This window comes from Mustela nivalis (genome assembly GCF_964662115.1).
Source record: "Mustela nivalis genome assembly, chromosome: 15".
NCBI classification, from domain to species: domain Eukaryota; kingdom Metazoa; phylum Chordata; class Mammalia; order Carnivora; family Mustelidae; genus Mustela; species Mustela nivalis.
In genome coordinates, this window is record NC_139034.1 from 25239572 (window position 1) to 25262030 (window position 22459).

Consider the following 22459-nt stretch of genomic DNA (forward strand, 5'->3'; position numbering starts at 1 on the left):
CCCCACCCTGAACTCTAGCCCAGACACACCTCTTCTCTCAACAAGACCCTGGACCTATCCCAGAGACATCTGGGTGGCTCAGTCTGTTAAACGTCTAGCTCTTGATCTCTGCTCGGGCCTTGATCTCATGGTCTTGAGTTCAAGCCCTACATTAGACTCCATTAAAAATATATATATTAAAAAAACACAAACCCACTATTCCAATGGTAGACAGTTGAATACAGTTGACCCTTGAACAACCTGAGGATTAGAGGTGCCAGTCCAGTGCAGGTGAAAATCCTTATAGAACTTTTGACTTCCCAAAAACTAATAGCCTACTGCTGACCAGAAGCCTTACCAATAACATAAACAGTTCATTAACATGTATTTTTATGTTATATATAGTGTATGTTCTTACAATAAAGTAAACTAGAAAAAGAAAAATATGATTAAGAAAATCATAAGACGGGAGTGCCTGGATGGCTCAGTCAGTTAAGCATCTGCCTTTGGCTCAGGTCATGATCCCAGGGTCCTGGAATCAAGTGCTGCCTCGGACTCCTTGCTCAGCGGGGAGCCTGCTTATCTCTCTCCCTCTGCAGCCCCTCCTGTTTGCGCTGTCTTGCTCTCTGTCAACTAAATAAATAAAAGCTAAAAAAAGGGGGGAAAAAAAAAAAGAAGAAGAAAAAGAGCTACCATAAGTGGATACTTCATTTAAAAAGTACAGAAGAGAGGGCACCTGGATGGCTCAGTGGGTTAAAGCCTCTGCCTTCAGCTCAGGTCGTGATCCCAGAGTCCTGGGATCGAGCCCCACATCGGGTTCTTTGCTCATCCGCCTTCCCACTCTGTCTGCCTCTCTGCCTACTTGTGATCTCTGTCAAATAAATAAATAAAATCTTAAAAAAAAAAAATGCACAGAAGGGGGCAACAAATAGTATGCTTCTTCCCTCTCTAAGCTCTGAATCATTCATGAGGTAAACAATAAAAATTCTGGCATATGGAGAGGTGCCTGGGTGGCTCAGTCAGTTAAGCAGCTGACTCTTGTTTTCTGCTCAGGTCATGGGATTGATCCCCTCCACGCTCAGCATGGAGTCTGCTTGAGAGTCTCTTTCTCTCCTTCTCTCTTTGCCCCTCCCCTTGCTCCCTCTCTCTCTCTCTCAAAAAAAAAAAAAAAAAAAAAAATTAATAAATAAAAAAGAAATTATGGCATGTGGAGACCAGACTATTATGTTTATTATGAACAAAGCTGATTTTGGATAATGCAGCCTATCTCTACTTGTGAGCAGAGAGCCCTCCAAATTTTGCACCCTAGATTTTGGCAGATCTACCCAGCGACTCACAGAGAGTGCTGGCCTGAGATAGCTCTCTGCCTGCAGGAAGTAAATATTTCAGCAGACAGCAGTCTGATTAAATGCTTGTCTTTTACACCCTCAAGCCATTTCCTGGCCTTGGCATCCATCACACCGTAGGGCCACAGAATCTTTTTCTCTCTTCTGCGAGCATGTGTCATTCATCCTTTCTTCTCCTCCAACAACTAGCGTTTTTAAACGCTTCTCTGGGGCCTGGTGATATGCTAGGTCTCGAGCACAGGATCTCCCAAGACGACAGAAGCCGACAAAACCTCTCCCCTTGAGGAGATCAGGATGGGGAATGTCGTAACGGAAGTCAACAGAGTGTTGTGTCAGACAATAAGCGTGGAGAAATGACTTAAGGAAGCAGGGAGAGAAGGCTTTCTTGGGAAGTGACTTTTAAGATGACACGTCAAGGTCAGGGAAGACCTGGCCAGGGTGTTCACACTGTGGAGGCTGGGGGAGGCTCTGTGCATGGCAGAGCTCTGAAAACGCTCAGCAGCAGAGGAGTGATCACTGTCGAACACTAGAAAAGGAGCACACGAGGGTAAGCCATTATCATTGGTTGATACCTGCAGATCTACTTTCATTCCACGTCCTTGGGGTACCCGAAGAGACACTGAGGCGGACCACAGGAAAAGATGTTCACGTAAAGGGCATCGGCCCATCTGGACAGATGCAGGCCCCTTCTCACCAGGCACGAGCTCCTGAGCTCCCACCCCCACGGAGAAGCCCCCACCCCTTTTTAAGATATTTTATTTATCGATTTGTGAGAGAGAGGAAGAACAAGCAAGGGGAGTGGCAGGCAGAGGGAGAAGCAGGCTCCCCACTAAGCAGGGACCCTGATGCGGGACTCGAGCCCAGGACCCTGGGATCATAACCAGAGCTGAAGGCAGATGCTTAATGACTGAGCCACCTAGGGCTCCCCCCCTTTTTAAAATTAACATATAATGTATTATTTGCTTCAGGGATACAGGTCTCTGAATCATTGGTCGTACACAATTCACAGTGCTCACCATAGCACATACCCTCCCCAGTGCCCATCTCCCAGCCACCCTATTCTTCCCACCCTCATCCACTCCGACAACCCTCAGTTTGTTTCCTGACATTTAGAGTCTCTTATGGTTTGTCTCCCTGTCTGGTTTCTTCTTGTTTCATTTTTGCCTCTCTTCCCCTATGATCCTCTGCCTTGTTTCTCCAATTCCACATATGAATGAGATCATATGATAACTGTCTTTCTCTGGTTGACTTATTTCATTTAGCATAATACCCTCTAGTTCCATTTACATCATTGTAAATGGTAAGATTTCCTTTTTTTTTTTTTTTTATAGTTTATATGGGAGCCCTTTGGGTACTCTGGTGGATGAATTTTTTTTTTTTAAAGATTTTATTTATTTTGACAGACAGAAATCACAGGGAGGCAGAGAGGCAGAGAGAGAGGAAAGGAAGCAGGCTCCCTGCTGAGCAGAGAGCCTGATGCGGGCTCGATCCCCGGACCCTGGGATCATGACCTGAGCCGAAGGCAGAGGCTTTAAACCACTGAGCCACCCAGGTGCTCAAGATTTCCATTTTTGATGGCTGCATAATATTTGTGTATGTGTGTGTGTGTATCACATATTCTTTATCCATTCATCTGTCAATGGACATCTGAACTCTTTCCATAGTTTGGCTATTGTGGACATTGTTGCTATAAACATTGGGGTGCACATGCCCCTTTGGACTGCTACATTTGTATCTTTGGGGTAAATATCCTGTAGTGTGATTGCTGGGTCGCAGGGTAACTCTATGTTCAACATCTTGAGGAGCCTTCATGCTGTTTTCCAAAGTGGCTGCACCAGCTTGCATTCCCACCAACAGTGGAGGAGGGTTCCCCTTTCCAAAGGAGACCCTTCTATCCCAACACCTGCCTGGCCCCATGCCCACCTGCGAAAGCAAGAGTCTGCTACAGAGGGATGATGACGGTGATTAGACTGTTTATGGATCTTGGAGGAGGACATCATAAATAAAATCAAGCATTCTGTTTCAGTGATGGAAAGTAAAGGTAACTGTATGTGAAACCCCAAAAAGAGCAAGCTGGCATTCCCAAATTAATGTTGGATAGTGGGAAAAAAAAAAAAAAAAAGACTCCTAGAGTGTTCTTTCTGACATCGGGGGTCTGGGGAAGAGTACAGAGAAAAGAAAGGACATTATTTTTGAAGTACACAGAAAGTGCCAGTCACGGCAATGTATGTTGCCTCGTCCCGTTCTAACCCCTGCAGGTCCCACAAGAAGGGAATTCTAAGCACCGTTCACAAAGGAGCAAACAAACAGGCTGAGAGACTGAGCTGACATAGCAGGGATTTGAACCGAAGCTTCTGATTCCAAAGTGGAGAAAACCAAAGGAAGGAGAGAAAAATAGAGGAAGGACCCTGTAGAACTGTCAATGATTCAGGAGCTGGCAAAGCCAAGAAACTCTCAGAGCCTTTCTGTTTGCTTCCTTGCCCTCTGAACTGTCCAGTAAATAGTACAGCACGCAAAGTTAACTGTTTCAGACCAGCCGTTGCTTTCTAGATTGATACATTGTTTGTCACAATTAAAATTGGTAAAAATAGGGCATCTGGGGGCAGGGGCTCCATCGGTTAAGTGACTGGCTCTTGATTTCTGCTCAGGTTATGATCTCAGGGTCGTGAGTTTGATCCCCACGTTGGACTCTGCACTGGGTGTGGAGCTGGTTTAGAATTCTGTCTCCCTCTCTCTGCCTACCCGACTCCACCTGGTTCCCATTCTCTCTCTAAAAAAAAAAAAAAAAAAGAAATTTTATATATATATATATGTAAAGGTAAGCCACTCTCAGACATACGAAATGTTCCCTTTTAGGGGTACTGTGCCAGAGACTATGACTAAGTGTTTTCATATTCTGTTCTACATTTGACGGGAGCACCCGTGTTTCATTCTCCATAAAGATGCTACTGAGATCTTGGATAACACTGTCCTTCCATTCGTGTGCTGCGAACAGGATTTGTTTAAGAAGCTCTAAATCGCAAGCATATTCCAGCAGCTCTTTGCTTTTCCTAACACAAGCTACTTCCCATTCTCTGCCACCATTACCAACATTCTGGTTCAAGGAGATATTAAGAGACATAGTAAATTATTCACTTTTCAGAACTCGCTTAGTCCTTGAATTAATATGTTTTAGAAAGCAGGTTTGCTTCAGCCCCTTATGACTCTATTACTTAGAAGGAAATCTCCCTAATTTAATAGTCAATTTGCATACATGTATAAATGCATGGATTTTATTTTTTTTAATTTTTTTTTGGTAAGATTTTATTTATTTATTTGACAGAGAGAGATCACAAGTAGGCAGAGAGGCAGGCGGAGTGGGGGGGGCAGGCTCCCCGCTGAGCAGAGAGCAGGATGCGGGGCTCAATCCCAGGACCCTGAGATGACCTGAGCTGAAGGCAGGGGCTTAACCCACTGAGCCACCCAGGAGCCCCTAAATGCATGGATTTTAAAGCAACTTTGGGATTAAGAGGATTTTGTTGTCATTATTTGCATAACTTAAAGCTGATTATTCCAATGAATTTTGGATCTATTTTAAGAATGGTAACAAGGCAAGAATCTAATGATAACACATTCTTTAGAACCAAGAATCTAATGATAATAAATACATTCTTTAAAATCAAGTCTGTAAACAGCTAGATAAAGGATGTCGTTAACATCATGGCCTCAGCTGAGGACACGCCTTCTCTATCATCTGTCAAAACTAGGGCTAAGCTCTGCCTGTCTTACAGCTATTTGTTCATTTCCATTCATTCCTTAAAATATTCTGAATTGTGGGGCGCCTGGGTGGCTCAGTGGGTTAAGCCGCTGCCTTCGGCTCAGGTCATGATCTCAGGGTCCTGGGATCGAGTCCCACATCGGGCTCTCTGCTTGGCAGGGAGCCTGCTTCCCGCTCTCTCTCTCTCTGCCAGTCTCTCTACCTACCTGTGATCTCTCTCTGTCAAATAAATAAATAAAATCTTAAAAAAAAAAAGAATTAAAAAAAATATTCTGAATTGTTGTTACATACAAAAGAGTACTGTGATATGATGTAAATATAAATAATATAAATAATTTAAAGCATGACAATAAAGTGACCACCTGTGAGCTTCCCATCCAGCTCAAGACAATGTTAGTATAATAGAAGCTCCCTGTGTCCCTCCTCAACCACATGGACATTTTTCCTGAAATGCAATGTTGTGTCCATCATTCCTATGCTTTTCTTTTAGTTTCATCAAATTTATAGCACAAGGCAACATATTCAAAATTTGGCTTTTAAATTGTATGGACATGGTACTGTATTACATGCATTCTTCTGCAACTTATTTTCCATGCAACATTGTTTCTGAAATAATCTGTGTTGGGCACCTGGGTGGCTCAGTCCTTAAGTGTCTGCCTTCTGTTGGGGTTATGATCCCAGGGTCCTGGGATTGAGTCCCGCTTCAAGCTCCCTGCTCTGTGGGGAGCCTGCTTCTCCCTCTTTCTCTGTCTCTGTCTCTCTCTCTCTCTGTATCTCATGAATAAATAAATAAAGTCCTTTTTAAAAAAAATTTAAAAGATGAAATCATCCTTGTTGATGTGTATATTTCTATTTTAATGATTTTCACTTGGGCATAGTGTTGCATTGCATAAAGAAGCCACAATTTATCAGTTCTCTGGGTGATGGGCACTTTCTCCCTTGATTTTTATACCTTGAACAGTTTTGAGTGTTTTTTTTTTTTTCACTTAAAAAAAAAAAGATTTTATTTACTTGAGAGAGAGAGAGTGAGAAAGAGCATTAGAGGGGAGAAGGTCAGAGGGAAAAGCAGACTTCCCGTGGAGATGGGAGCCCGATGCAAGACTCGATCCTGGCACTCTGGGATCATGACCTGAACCGAAGGCAGTGGCTTAACCAACTGAGTCACCCAGGAGCCCTCATTAACTGAGTCACCCAGGAGCCCACAGTAAGCTCTGTGCCTAATCTGGGGCTTGAACCCAAGACCTTGAGATCAAGAGTCGCATGCTCTGTTGAAGGAGCCAGCCAGGCACTCCTGCTTTGAACAGTTTTATACAGGCCTCTCAGCACGTATTTGTGAGGGTTTCTTTGGGCATATACTCCAGGAGTAGGATTACTTGCTTATAAGATTCTGTAATTATATAGGTAAAAAATATTTATATACACAAAATTATATGTATTTATATTATATATTTATAGTATACATTTTCATCTGTATAAATATATAATTAAACATTACATGTATAATTGCTATATATTTATATGTGTATATTCTGTAATATACATATATAAATTATGTAATTCCAAAAGTGGTTGCCAATTTACATTCCTACCAACAGTGTACAAATGATATTACCTTTTAATTTTTTTACCCATCTAAAGAGAATACAAATGTTATCACAATATGGCTTAAATTTGCATTTCTCTGAACATTTTTCATCTACTTATTACCTATTTATATATTTTCTCCTATGAAATGAAATGCCTGTCCTTGTCATTTGACCACATTCTTTCAGTTGGTTTATTTGCCTCTATTTGATTTTTAGGAGTTCTCTATGTATGTTATATACAAATTATTTGGTGACTATATGTAAAGCATTTATCGTCATGTTTGAGGCTTGTCTTTGCACACTTGGCATTGCCTTTTTTAATTGAAATTTCAAAATTTTAACAGTTAAATTTATGAATCTTTTCCTTAGAGACTGTGCTTTTTGATATTTTACATCCTTGTCTATGCTAGAGCTGTAAAGATATTTTTGTTTTAAATGTTTTTTAAAAATATTTTATTTATTTGTTTGACAGAGAGAGGGAGAGCAGCAGATAGAGAGAGAGGGAGAAGCAGGTCGCCCACTAAGTAAGAGGACTCCAGGATTATGACCTGAGCTGAAGGCAGACATTTAACCGACTGAGCCACCCACATGCCCCAAGTATCAAATTATTGAGTTTTGTTATCATGAACTGTTTATCCATCTACTTACTTAAATATATTCATTGTTATTATTAATTATTATTATTTTAATTTAAGTAGGCTCCATGTACAATATGGGGCTCAAACTCTCAACCTGGAGATCAAGAGTATCATTCATCCTCTACTGACTGAGCCAGACAGACATCCCTTTCTTCCTTATATATTTTTTTAAAGATTTTATTTATTTATTTGAAGAGAGAGATCACAAGTAGACAGAGAGGCAGGCAGAGAGAGAGAGAGGGAGGCAGGCTCCCTGCTAAGCAGAGAGCCCGATGCAGGACTCGATCCCAGGCCCCTGAGATCATGACCTGAGCCGAAGGCAGCGGCTTAACCCACTGAGCCACCCAGGCACCCTTTTCCTTATTTTTTATTACTTACTATGTTTCATTAACGTTTTAAGAGGTTTTCTTTACCAACATCCTAAATATCTTTTTTTTTTTTTTTTTTTTTTTTTTTTAAGATTTTATTTATTTATTTGACAGACAGAAATCACAAGTAGGCAGAGAAGCAGGCAGAGAGAGAGAAGGGGAAACACGCTCCTGCTGAGCAGAGAGCCCTATGTGGGGCTCGATCCCAGGATCCTGAGACCATGACCCGAGCCGAAGGCAGAGACTCAATCCACTGAGCCACCCAGGCGCCCCCTAAATATCTTTCATTAAGATTTTGTTCATTTATATTTTTGATGCTACTATGAACAGATCTCATAAATCATCTTTTTTTCTGTCACTGGTATATAGAAATGCAGTTGCAAACTTGCTAAATTCTCCTATTCTTATAATTTGTAGGTTATTTTTTTTCCTACATAATCATAGACTCTAATAATGACAATTTCATTCTTCCTTTCTGTATTCCCTTCTGTGTCCAGCAAATAACCTCAAACTTAGTGGCTTGGAACAGTATACACATTATCTCCCAGTTTCTGTGGGTCACTTAACTGGATCCCCTCTTCAAGGTCTCGCAAGGCTGCAGTCAAGGAGTCCGCTAGGCTCTGTGACTTTTCAGAGCTTGGCGTCCTCTTCCAAGATTGGCAGGAGAATTCAGCGTTCGGAGGCTGTAGAACTGAGATCTCCGTTTTGTTGCTGGCTGTCAGGCAGGAGTTGCCTTCTGCTCCCAGAGAAACTGCACGTGGCCTGTTCATAGGCCTTTTCATGACATGGCAGCTTCTTCAAAGCCAGTAGAATTCTCACCCAGTTGGCTAACAAGGAGTCTTATGTAATGTAATGTAGTCACAAGAGGGAAGAATTTCATCACTTTTGCCTAGAACGTAACTCAGTTGTGGGAGTGACTACCCCATCACCTTTGCCATAGAAGCAAATCTCAGGCTCTGTCCAGAAAGGGTGTGATTCACTGAGGATTACTTTAGAATGAATTTCTAATTCTAATAGCTTTTATATATATTTTTTCTTGCTACACTTATAGGTTAGGCCCCCATATAAATTTTTAGAGATTTTTACTTATTTATTTGAGAGGGACAGAGAGGGAGAGAACATGAGAGATGGAGGAAGAAGCAGACTCCCTGCTGAGCAGGGGGCCTGCGGCGGGGGTCCATCCCAGGACCCTTGGATCTTGACCTGAGCTGAGGGCACACGATTAACTGACTGAACCACCTAGGCACCCCCCACCTTTTTAAAGATTTTATTTATTTGAGAAAGAGAGACAGCATGTGTGCATGTGTGAGTGAGGGGAGGGGCAAAGGGAAGGGAAGGGGGGAGGGGTGAATCCCAGGCGGACTCATGCTCAGCACAGTGCCCACAAGGGGCTCAATCTCATGACCCTGAGCCAAAACCAAGAGTCAGAAGTTTAACTGACTGAGCCACCCAGATGCCCCTGCATTCTTTATTATTTTCTCCCCATTGTTAAACCTCCCTTGCATTCCAGGAATAAACTCAGTTTGACTATTGTTTCTTTTTTATTAATTGCCGGATTTAGTTTGCCATGTTGTTTGGTTTTTCAAATATGCCTTCATGATTATGATTAACCTTTGTTAATTCTAGTCTCTTGAAATTAATTTGAGGTTTGTTTGTTCTTTTTCTGTGCTTTAGAATAATTTGTGTAAGAATTATCTTCTTTTTTTTTTTTTTAAGATTTTATTCATTTGACAGTGATCACTAGTAGGCAGAGGCAGGCAGAGAAAGAGAAGGAAGCGGGCTCCCTGCTGAGCAGAGAGTGGATGTGGGGTTTGATCCCAGGACCCTGAGATCATGACCTGAGCTGAAGGCAGTCTTTAATCCACCGAGTCACCCAAGTTCCCCAAGAATTACCTTTCTTTTGAAGGCTTAAAACTCTTCTAAGAAATAGTCTGAAGTTGTTGCTTTCTTTCTCAGAAGATTTTTTTTTTTTTTTTAAGTTATCTCTATGCCCAGTGTGGGGCTAGAAATTACAACCCTAGGATCAAGAGTTTCATGCTCTACCAAGCCAGGTGCCCCTTTCTAGGAAGATTTTTTTTTTTTTTTTTTTTTTTTTTATTTCTTTTCAGCGTAACAGTATTCATTGTTTTTTGCACCACACCCAGTGCTCCATGCAACCCGTGCCCTCCCTAATACCCACTACCATGTTCCCCCAACCTCCCATCCCCCGCCCCTTCAAAACCCTCAGACTGTTTTTCAGAGTCCATAGTCTCTCATGGTTCACCTCCCCTTCCAATTTCCCCCAACTCCCTTCTCCTCTCCAACTCCCCACGTCCTCCATGCTATTTGTTATGCTCCACAAATAAGTGAAACCATATGATAATTGACTCTCTCTGCTTGACTTATTTCACTCAGCATAATCTCTTCCAGTCCCATCCATGTTGCTACAAAAGTTGGGTATTCATCCTTTCTGATGGAGGCATAATACTCCATAGTGTATATGGGCCACATCTTCCTTATCCATTCGCCCATTGAAGGACATCTTGGTTCTTTCCACAGTTTGGTGACAGTGGCCATTGCAGCTATAAACATTGGGGTACAGATGGTCCTTCTTTTCACTACATCTGTACCTTTGGGGGAAATACCCAGTAGTGCAATTGCAGGGTCATAGGGAAGCTCTATTTTTAATTTCTGGAGGAATCTCCACACTGTTCTCCAAAGTGGCTGCACCAACTTGCATTCCCACCAACAGAATAAGAGGGTTCCCCTTTCTCCACATCTTCTCCAACACATGTTGTTTCCTGTCTTGCTAATTTTGGCCATTCTAACTGGTGTAAGGTGGTATCTCAGTGGGGTTTTAATCTGAATCTCCCTGATGGCTAGTGATGATGAACATTTTTTCATGTGTCTGATAGCCATTTGTATGTCTTCATTGGAGAAGTGTCTGTTCATATCTTCTGCCCATTTTTTTTATATGATTCTCTGTTTTGTGTGTGTTGAGTTTGAGGAGTTTTTTATAGATCCTGGATATCAACCTTTTGTCTGTACTGTCATTGGCAAATATCTTCTCCCATTCCGTGGGTTGCCTCTTTGTTTTGTTGACTGTTTCCTTTGCTGTGCAGAAGCTTTTGATCTTGATGAAGTCCCAAAAGTTCATTTTCACTTTTGTTTCCTTTGCCTTTGGAGACATATCTTGAAAGAAGTTGCTGTGGCTGATACTAGGAAGATCTTTAAGCTAGGGATCCAATTTCTTTCTTTCTTTTTAAAGGCATGTAGATGCTCTTTTATTTTATTATGTTTTTAAGATTATTTATTTGACAGACAAAGATCACAAGTAGGCAGAGAGGAAGGCAGAGAGGAGGGGAAGCAGGCTCCCTGCCGAGCAGGGAGCCCAATGTGGGGCTCTATCCCACACCCTGAGATCATGACCTGAGCCGAAGGCAGAGGCTTTAACCACTGAGCCACCTAGGTGCCCTGAGATCCAATTTCTTTAAGTTATTAAGTTATCATTTTAAAAATAATGTCTCTAATAATGTGTCAGACTTTTTTTTTTTTTTTTAAGATTTTATTTATTTATTTGACAGACAGAGATCACAAGTAGGCAGAGAGGCAGGCAGAGAGAGGAGGGAGCAGGCTCCCTGCTGATCAGAGAGCCTGATGCAGGGCTCGATCCCAGGACCCTGGGATCATGACCTGAGCTGAAGGCAGAGGCTTTAACCCACTGAGCCACCCAGGCGCCCCAGACTATTTTTTTTTTCTGATGTGAATCTAGCCACAACCGGATTAACACTTGTCCATTTTTTCCCTTTACTTCCAAACTTCTGGTATTCTTGTTTTAGCTGTGTCTCTGCCAAAGAGCATTATCACTTGATATTTTAAAAAATTCATCCTGGGCGCCTGGGTCACTCAGTTAAGTGTCTGCCTTCAGTTCAGTTCATGATCCCAAGGTCAGGCGGGGATTGGGGTCCCGGGATTGAGCCCAGAGTCCAGGTCCCTGCTCAGCAGGGAGTCTGTTTTTCCCCTTACACTTCCCCCTGCTCATCTCTCTCAATCAATTGGTTGAGTGTCTGCCTTCAGTTCAGGACATGATCCCAGGGTCCTAGAATTGAGGGCTGCTTTGGTGTTCTTGCTTGGTTGGGAATCTGCTTCTCCCTGTTCCTCTGCCCATACCCCTGCTTGTGCACTCTCTCTCTCTCTCTCAAATAAAACAAAAATTTAAAAAAAAATTCATCTTCACATATCCTATTATTGTCATATATTTTAATCACCCCCATAAGACATTTTACTATTTTGTAATTAACTTATTTATCACTTTGCTATTTTTTCTTATATTTCATACCTAAAATGTGGGATTATGTCCTTTTCAGTTAAAGCACATCTTTAGGATTTTTATGGTCTGCTGCTAGCAATTACTTTCATCTAACAAATGTATTTAACCCTCACTTTTTAATAAAGATTTTATTTATTAGAGAAAGAGCATGGGTGGGGGCAGGGAGGGGTAGAGAGAGAGGGAGAAGCAAGCTCCCTGCTGAGCAGAAAGCTTGATGTGAGACTCAAGACCCTGAGATCATGACCTGAACCGAAGGCAGATGCTTAACCAACTGAGCCACCCAAGTACCGCTTAGCCCTTATTTTTAAGATATTTTATGTTTTATCCCTCTCTTCCACTAGTATGACATGAGAAAAAATAACCAAAATGAAGGCAACAAAGCATACAAAGGGTACACAAAAGAAGCTAGTAAAAATAAATCCAAATACATCAGTAACTATGATTAAAAATAAATGAACTAAATACTCGAAAAATTTCAGATGTCCCCATGTATTAGTAAAGAATGTATTTTGTTGTTGTTGGGTACAGTTTATATGTAAGAGCAAGAGATTACTGTCTGTGAATTGATGTCTTTCATAAACCATAAAAACTCCTCAAATATTCAGATAGCTTCTGTCCCATTTCTTCTTCTATCCTTCTGGAAATCTGATTGCACAAATGTTACCTTCTTTTATTTATTTATTTATTTTAAAGATTTTATTTATTTATTTGACAGAGAGAGATCACAAGTAGGCAGAGAGGTAGGCAGAGAGAGAGAGAGGAGGAAGCAGGCTCCCTGCTGAGCAGAGAGCCCGATGCGGGACTTGATCCCAGGACTCTGAGATCATGACCTGAGCCGAAGGCAGCGGCTTAACCCACTGAGCCACCCAGGCACCCATGTTACCTTCTTTTAAAAAAACCTTTTTTAAAGTAGTTCTCCATGCCCAACATGTGACTTGAACTCATGGCTCTGAGTTCAAGCATCATAAGTTCAAGTGTCACATGCTCTACAAACTGAGCCAGCCAGGTGCCTAACAAATGTTACCTTCTTGTATCAATCTTTACCTGTCTTTCAAATTTCTTTTCTCTTTTCTTATCTCCACTACATATGGGTTTTTCTTTAAGTAGGTTTCACACTAGGCACTTTTTTTTTTTTTTTAAAGTACATTCAACACTCTTGGGGCGCCTGGGTGGCTCAGTGGGTTAAGTAGGTTCAACGCTTTGTTTTTTCTTTAAAGATTTTATTTATTTATTTATTTGACAGATAGAGATCACAAGTAGGCCAAGAGGCAGGCAGAGAGAGAGAGAGAGAGAGGGGGGGGGGGAAGGAGGAAGCAGGCTCCCCGCTAAGCAGAAAGCTGGAAGGTTCAACACTCTTGACCCTAAGTTCAAGACCTGAGCTGAGATCAAGAGTTGGATGCTTAATTTACTGAACCACCCAGGTGCCCCCACATGGATTTCTTTAGATCAACCTTTGTGTCTAATCTGTTGTTAAGACTCCTTAAATTTTCGTTTCCCAATATCTAGTAACTTTTATTATCTCCTGCTCTATATTTTACTCTCTCTTACATTTAGTTCGTAGTATAAGTCCAATACTTATTTATTTATTTGAGAGAGAGCAGGTTCCACACTCAAGACAGAGCCAGGCACAGGGTTCGATCTCATGACCCGGAGATCATGACCTGAGCCAAAATCAAGAGTTGGACACTTAACTGACTGAGCTACCCAGGTGCCCCAAGCTTAACATTTAAAGACTTTATGAGTCTGCTTCTGCTCGTGCCCAATCACACTGTTTTGTTTATGTGTTTTGTAATTTGAATTCTGAGTCGATGATGGGTTCCTTCATAGAATTTCCATTTGCTTATGCCGGGAGCCTAAAACACTACTAGTGTACGATCACTACAAACTAAATTCTAGTTTTGAGTTTTTTAGAATCTTTCTTCCTTTGAGTTGTATGAATTTGAGTCACACTGCTAAGCACCGTAATGGAAAATAAATAGTTCTAACTTTGGTACAAAGACCTAAAAGACTAGAGGGGTTAGAATAAGCCACTTATCTCTACAAGGTTACTTCTTGTTCATGACCCAGACTTAGATGAGGGTAATTAATTAAGGGTGAAATATATAAAGATATATAAATAAAAATATACACAGTCAGTGCATATAAACCCGTCTATAAACCATCTCAACTGTTAGAGCACTCTGATGTCATCAGATATGTGGCTAATATTTGTATTTCAAAGACGTACAGTCACTGAAAAGAAAAAGAAGTTGTCTTAAACTTGTAGTAATTCTAAGATATTCTTCTTGTTACGAATTACCAGTTGATGGAGCGCCTGGGTGGCTCAGTTGTTAAGTGTCTGGTGCCTTCGGCTCAGGTCATGATCCCAGGGTCCTGGGATCGAGGCCTGCATTGGGCTCCCTGCTTCTCCCTCTCCCACTTCCCCTGCCCTCTCTCACTGTTGCACTGTGAAATCAATAAAAATAAAATCTTAAAAAAAAAAGAATTACCAGCTGAATCTGTAAATACTGACAACTTTTCTTGATGCAAGAATATTCTTCAGTTACCACTATATACCATTCAAATCAAATGTACACAATTAACACAATATAGAAAAACTTCTAGTAAAATTATTTTATTTAGTTTTAATATCCATCACCAACAGCTTGAAATAAGAATTTCCATGGTCTTCAATTAAGCCGTATCCCACTTTCTTTTAGAATGTCTTGTTTTTCATTAAAGTAATTTCTAAACCACTCTATGTGTTCAATCTTTTGTTTAACACTCAGGTATGGGTTTTTGGAAAGGCCACAGGTCACCAGCTCCATGAAGTGGCGAATTGGTCCTTGTTTTGGAAAATCTTTCAGGTGTTTATCCAGAAATACATGTTCATGAAATTCAGAACCATCATCATCAAAACCTAGGAAATGAGATAAAATACAGTTTTGAAGTAAAATCTTTATTGCAAAATTAGCACTAATGGCTACTACAGTTAAAGCCATCAACTTTGGAGTTAGACTTAGGTTTGCCCACCAATTTAACAACTGTGTAACTGGGCAAATTAATTAACTTCTCTAAGCATCAGTTTTCAGGTATAAAATGAAGATTAAAATAGAACCTTTTTCATGAGGTTTCTGTAAAGATTACATAGATACAAAGCTTATAAAATTCTTATAATGCCTAGCACATTATAAATGTTCATTATACATGTTCACATTATGATGCGTATTATAAATGTTCAAAGTGTAGCAGCAGTTACTGCTAATAAAAACTTCAATTCTACAGCAACCACTAAGAAACTACACAAACTACAAAAAAAATTATATAAATAAAACAAAATAGAATCTTAAAACATGTTCAAGCAGCTCACAGGGAGCCCCCCCCAAAATGTAATGAGAAATAGAGAAAATGAAAAGAAAACAAGTAATAAAATTGGAGACTTAAGTCCTAACAAATCAATAATTATTCAGATGTAAATGGTCTAAATACACCAATCAAAAGACAAAGACTGGAGAGTGAATATAAAATCATGCATCCAATGATATGCTTTCTATAAGAAACTCACTTCAAACACAAAATCAGAAGATTGAAAATAAAAGGATGGAGAAAAATGCATCTTGTTAACATTAATTTTTTTTAAAAAAGCAAGCATGAGTGGTTATATGATTATCAGACAAAACAGACTTCAGAGCAAAACAAAAAAAATTATTAGGGAGAAAGAAAAACATCTGAATTAGAAAATTAGCCAAGAACTGAACAACAACTGACATTATCAAACTGACGTCTACGAACACTCCACCAAACTATTTCAGAAAACAAAATCTTTTCAGGAGTTCATGGAGCATTCACCTAGCTGGACCACATCTTGGGTCACAAACCGCAACACATTTAAAATAAGTGGAGTAATACACAGTACATGCTCAGATCATAATGGAATCACACTAGAAATCAGTAACAGAAAGACAATAGGAAACAGTTAAAGATCAAGCAATATTCTTAAAAAAAAATCAGAATTGAATGAAAATGAAAACACAACAAATTAAAATTTGTGGGACACGGCTAATGCAGTGCTACAAGGGATACATATAGCACTAAATTAATACAGATGAAGAGGAAAAGTCTCAATCAATAACCTAAGTTCCCACCTCAAGAACTAGCAAAAGAGCAAAATATTCTAAAGCAAGCAAAGGAAGGAAATAATAAAGATAACATCCAACATCAGTAAAATTGAAAATAAAAAAATAGAGAAGATCAACAAAACCAACACTAGTTCCTATCAAAATCTCAGTAAGGTTTTGCCAACAAATTTAATCTAAAATTTATATGGAAAGGCATAAGTCCTAGAATATTATAACAATCTTGAAAGAGAAGAATAAAATGGGAGCAATAATGCTAAGATTTACTGAAACAGCTACAGTCATCAAAAGTGTGGTATTGAGAGAGGGACAGACACAGATTGATGGGACAAAAAGGACGGCCCAGAAATAGACCCTGTTATGGACTGAATCCTATCTCCTCAAAATTGATAGGTTGAGGTCCTAATCCCCGATGTGACTATATTTAGAGACAGGACCTTTAAGGAGGTAGTTAAGGTTAAATGAAGTTTTAACAGTGGATCCCTGATCCCTCCTATTGGGGCTTGATCTCACAACCCTGAGATCATGACCTGAGCTGCAATCAAAAGTCGGATGCTTAACCGACTGAGCCACCCAGGAACCTCAATGCAACCAAAGATTTAATAAAGGTCTAGAACATATTTAAAAAAATAAACAAGCAAACAACAACAACAAAAAAACAACCTCCCAAAGCTCTATAGTAAGAAAACCAAACAATCCAATTAGAGAATGGGCAAAAAAGAAGAACAGACATTTCACTGAAAAAGATAAATAAATGGCAAACACACACAAGAAAAATGTGGTCAACCTCTCGACCCATTAGGGAAATGCAGATTAAAACCACAATGAGCTATCAGTACACATCTATCAGAATGTAAACATATCTAAAAGAAAAACAGCGACAACATCAAATGCTGGTGAGAATGAGAAGCCTGATGGTTCACATATTGCTGGTGAGAATATAAAATGGCACAGCCACTCTAGGAAACAGTTTGGAAGCTTCTTTAAAAAAATTAAGCACGCAGGGGATCCCTGGGTGGCTCAGTTGGTTAAGTGTCTGATTTCCGCTCAGGTCTTCTCAGGGCCCTGGGATGAAGCAGTGTGTCAGGCTCCTCCCAAGCCCTGCGCAGGGAGTCTCCTCCCTTTCTCTCTTCCTCTGTCCTTCCCCTGGCTCATGCTGCACTCTCACTTTCTCTCTCTCTCAAATGAACAAATAAGTAAAATCTTCAAAAAACAAAAACAAAAACAAACCACACAGAACTAAACATGTAGGGCGCCTCACTGGCTCAGCTGGTAGAGCATGTGATTTTGATCTTGGGGTTGTGAGTTCAAGCCCATGTTGGGTGTAGATATTATAAATAAAAAAACTAGATTAAATTGGTATTGATACAATTCTCCATCTGTACACAGTTGGAGAATTGTATCAATGCCAATTGCTTGGCTGTCCTACGGTTCGGTTTTGCAGGAAGTTAACTATTGGGAGAAAATGGGTAGAGGCTATCTAGGATATTTATTATCTCTTCAGTGGCATGTGAATCTACAATTATCTCAAAATAAAAAGCTTATAAGCTTTCTACTCACTTGGAGTTAGTTTATATTTATTGAAAGAGATTTTAAAAATTTATTTGGATACTTAAAGATCTATACATTATTTTTATTTTTATTTATTTTTAAAGATTTTATTTATTTATTGGACACAGAAAGAGAGATCACAAACAGGCAGAGAGGCAGGCAGAGAGAGAGGGGGAAGCAGGCTCCTTGCTAAGCAGAGAGCCTGACGCAGGGCTTGATCCCAGGACCCCCAGATTATGACCTGAGCCGAAGGCAGAGAGGCATAACCCACTGAGCCACCCAGGTGCCCCTATACATTATTTTTATTTAAAATTGAAGTAAATAAAAAATAAATCAAGGTGGTAGACACATAAATGGCCACATATCGTATCACTCTCATGCTTCTAGACAGTCCCCTTCCCAATGTCATTTTGTCATTCTTTGCATAAATGGAGTCTGTTTCTCAAACCCTTGAATTTAGGGTTGGCAAGTGACCTGCTTTGGTCAACGGGATATTACTCAACACTGTGCAAACACAGGCTTGAAAAGTACCTACACGTCAATACTTGCTCTTCCTTGCTGTTATGAACTCTACTACAGTCGTGTGAAGAAGTCCAAGTTAGTCTTTGAGATGTTGCATGACAGATATCGCGGTTATCTCTACCTCCCCTGACAAGAGCCGGCACCCACAACCAGACATGTGAGACAGGCCGCTCTAGAGGGAACTACCCGCAGCTAAGATGCCAGAACTAGCCAGAAAACCCATAAATTCAGGAGCAGTTGTAAGTTAGTTGTTGTTTTATTAATTTTGGTGGTAGCATGTTATGTATCAAAAACTAATACATTTCCAAACTTACTGTACTTAACACTTCTTTGGTGGCATATATATGGCTAAAGAATATTCAAGAGCAAGACTGTTATCTGTGTAGCAGTAAAAGCATGATTAAATTTAAAGTCAAAGTTAAGGCTAAAATAAAAATGCTTTTATCATCACTCCAATATATAATAACTACTACAAAATCTAAGTGGGAATAATGCCATCTAACTGCTCTTACGAATCTCTATGCTGCCAAAATGAAACAGAAGGGACAGTTCTTAAAAATGACAACAACAACCTGGAAAAAAGCTACTTCAAAATGGAAAATAATTTATATGTTTTATGTGGTAAAACAACACACTGAAATTTTTTTATATAAATGAAAAACACAACACTGGAAAGTAAAGCTGTCAACACAGGACACGTCATTCTGCCATTTTCAGTATTATGTTCAGAAACCGGCATGGCCCACCCCTAAAAATAAAACACTTCCCTCAAAGCATCAGAGTAAATCTTCATGAAGTTAACTATTAGTAGAGAGAGCATGACATTTTATTAATCTTAAAATTTAAAACTAAGAAGTACAGAAGAATATTATTAAACTGTTGAGGCTTCAAATTCTAATGCCACTCTCTTAAAGTATTCTCAAGTTCCAAACTGTATACTGAGGGGAGTGATCAAAGTGAGAAAGTTTCCACAGTTCTTTTCCTGTTTTTCATTCTGATAACAATTGCCTCAAGGAGCTGGAAATGAGATACCTCCCTTTCCCATCCTGAAGCATCAATAATATGTACAAGTGTATATGGAAACTTGTCACATTTATCTCCCTAGCCTGGCCAAAAGACATGTTTTTTTTTCTTTTTGTAAAAATTAAACTTGCTCAAAACCCCAGGTCAAATTTAAGATAAATTTCTTTGGAGTTTGGACATTCAAGATTTTGATGAACTGTTTTTTTTTTTAAAGATTTTATTTGACAGAGATCACAAGTAGGCAGAGAGGCAGGCAGAGAGAGAGGAGGAAGCAGGCTCCCTGCTGAGCAAAGAGCCCGACACGGGGCTCAATCCCAGGACCCCGGGATCATGACCTGAGCCGAACGCAGAGGTTTTAACCCACTGAGCCACCCAGGCGCCCTGAAGTGTTTTATTTTTGATGAAAATGTACACTAACCCTTACTTTCCTGTTATCCTATTTGGTGGTTCCTAGAAAATACACATCCTCACTAACAGTTTAAGATTTAAGATCCTTGCAGCATAGTAAAACCCTCTCATAATACTGTGGCAGGAACAGAGATGATGATGATTGATGATGCTTTACTTGTATAACCTCACTTGATTTTCAGAAGAATCACCTGAATTCAGAAGAAGAATAAATTTTATTTTTATTCCCATCATTTTATAGACAGGGGAAGTGAGGCTTAGGGAGATTAAGCATACAACTCACTCAAAACTTGAACCCCTAACCACTGTCTCACCTAAATAAAGTCACATGTTCGGGCACCTGGGTGGCTCAGTTGGTTAAGAGTCTGCCTTCCACTCTGGTCATGATCCCAGAATCCTGGGATCAAGCCCCAATCTCCTTCTGCCCCTCACTCCATTCATGCGCTCTCTCTCTTTCTCTGTCTCTCTCTCTCTCATAAATAAATAAATAAATAAATAAAATCTTAAAAGAAAAAAGTCACGTTATTCTACTTCAATATTGTGTTTTAGAACCATATTTTTAATTATGATGACTCAGAACATGCACATTTCATCAAATACGGAATTTTTCCCTTAATACCACATACTGCATTCTGCTAATTTTTTTCTTTTAAAATTCTGTGTTCATACAGAGGGGACATGAACTAACATTTATTTACATGTATTATACAATAAGAACTGTGCTGAGCAACTCAAATAACTTTGCCTTAGTTCTTACATTCTTCCAATGAGGTACCTTTAATTTTCCAGATGAGGAAACTGATCTGGTTTTTTAACCTCAGGAGGTTAAATTGTTTTCTCAAAGGCAAATGCCTAATCACTGAGACAGCTAGATCTGTACTCTGGTTTGCACAACTGAAAAGTCCTTGGGCTTTTTTGTCACTCTTCCCTGATACCTACCAGAGTATGGGAAGCATAATACTTTTTTTTTAAACTTTTTTTTTTTTAAGATTTTATTTATTTTTCTACTTAAGAAAGAGCAAGAGTGAGCGACTACAAGCAGGGAGAGAAGCGAGGGCAGAGGCAGAGGGAGAAGCAGGCTCCCCGCTGATCAGGGAGCCTGATGTGGGTCTCGATCCTAGGACTCTGGGATCGTGACCTGAGCTGAAGGTAGATGTTTAACTGACTGAGTCACCCAGGTGCCCCTGGAAAGCATAATACTTTGAGAAATATACATTTTATATATACCAGGTGAAACACAGCAACATAGCATCCTTTATGACTGCATATACCATACAAATCCACAAAATATTCAGAATTTATTAACAGTTTTATCAGTCTCTAAAAAGTTTTCCTACACAAAGTAATAATTTATGAAGATATAAGACAAAATATTTCTGATACTTAAGCTTCCATTCCACTTATTAATCCAAACAAATGAAAGATTATAAAAAAATAAAATGTTACAATGACAGCATACTACTACAAAGGTTAAAATATGGACTACATTTTCCTAAGACTCACTGCGATGTTTACATTTCCTAGCTAACGGTACCATAAAAGTAAGTGAATCTCTTCTAATTGAAAACACACCTAAAAAAAAGCATAAAATAAATTGCATAGTAATACTGTTTTCCTTTTGAGTGAGGGAGAAGTATTATCTCCAGAATAATCTTCAGGAAAGTAGGTAACACAGCATCCAGCAGTTCAAAGAACCTACGCATGGAGCTAGAGTTCCAAAATATCTTGAAGTCTTCTAACAATTTTGCTTTGAGTAGCATTTAAGCACAAGAACCTTTTATCTCGTTAGTGCAATAGTTTTATGAGTAAAAGATAACCAGCATAAAACTTAAAAAAAAGTTGTAGTGTTCTCTAAAACCAAAATATCATCTCATACCCAAGATTTAACATAGGAGAAGGTTTTTCAGGTAATCTCCTACTTAGCAATTAGGAAACTGTCATCATTTGTAGTCAACACCTTCACGTCACATAGAAATTCATGACACAGGGCACCTGGGTGGTTCAGTCATTAGGCATCTGCCTTTGGCTCAGGTCATGATCCCAGGGTCCTGGGTTCGAGCCTCGCATGGGGCTACCCGCTTGGCAGGAAACCTGCTTCTCCCTCTCCCACTCCCCTGCTTATGCTCCCTCTCTCGCTGTGTCTCTGTCAAATAAATAAAATCTTAAAAAAAAAAAAAGAAAGAAATTCACGATACATTTCTATCGTATGATTTTACTTGCTTTTAAAATTTTTAATATTTTTTTAAAACAGACTCCATGTCCAGTGCAGAGTCCAACACAGAGCTCAAGACTTGAGCTGAGATCAATCTTGGACGTTTAAGGGCGCCTGGGTGGCTCAGTCGCTTAAGTGTCTGCCTTTGGTTCAGGTCATGATCCCAGAGTCCTGGGATGGGAGTCCCACATAAGGCTCCCTGCTCAGCAGGGAGTTTGCTTCTCCCTCTGCCCCTCCCCTCCCACTCGTGCTCTCTCTCTCAAATAATTAAGTAAAATCTCCCCCCCCCAAAAAATAAAAGAGTTGGACCCTTAATCAACTGTGCTTCCCTGCCACCCCCTAGTTTTACTTCTTTAATTTTCTTATAAAAAAACCAGAATTAGGGGCGCCCGGGTGGCTCAGTGGGTTAAGGCCTCTGCCTTCGGTTCATGATCCCAGGGTCCTGGGATCGAGCCCCACATCGGGCTCTCTACTCGGCAGGGAGCCTGCTTCCTTCTCTGTCTCTCTCTGCCTGTCACTCTGCCTACTTGTGATCTCTATCTGTCAAATAAATAAATAAAATCTTTAAAAAACAAACAAACTCAGAATTAAGTGAAATTCTAACTTAAAAAAAAATGGTCAAATTTCTTTTCAGACACCACAGAG

At 39.9% G+C, this 22459-nt stretch overlaps 1 protein-coding gene across 4 annotated transcripts in view; it reads right to left on the reverse strand.

The window, feature by feature from the left end:
• Positions 1-14581: 14581 nt before the first annotated feature.
• MRPS31 (mitochondrial ribosomal protein S31) overlaps positions 14582-22459 on the reverse strand; it is a 34514-nt gene continuing 26636 nt past the window's right edge. For 2 of the 4 annotated variants that reach the window (XM_082700495.1, XM_082700493.1), the window contains one exon: positions 14582-14882. In XM_082700495.1, coding sequence (XP_082556621.1) covers positions 14653-14882 — 230 coding nt within the window. In that variant the 3' untranslated portion in view covers positions 14582-14652. Of the gene's footprint in view, positions 14883-21715; positions 21764-22301; positions 22355-22459 lie in introns of those variants that run through there. The other 2 variants (XM_082700492.1, XM_082700494.1) reach the window with 2 other exon arrangements.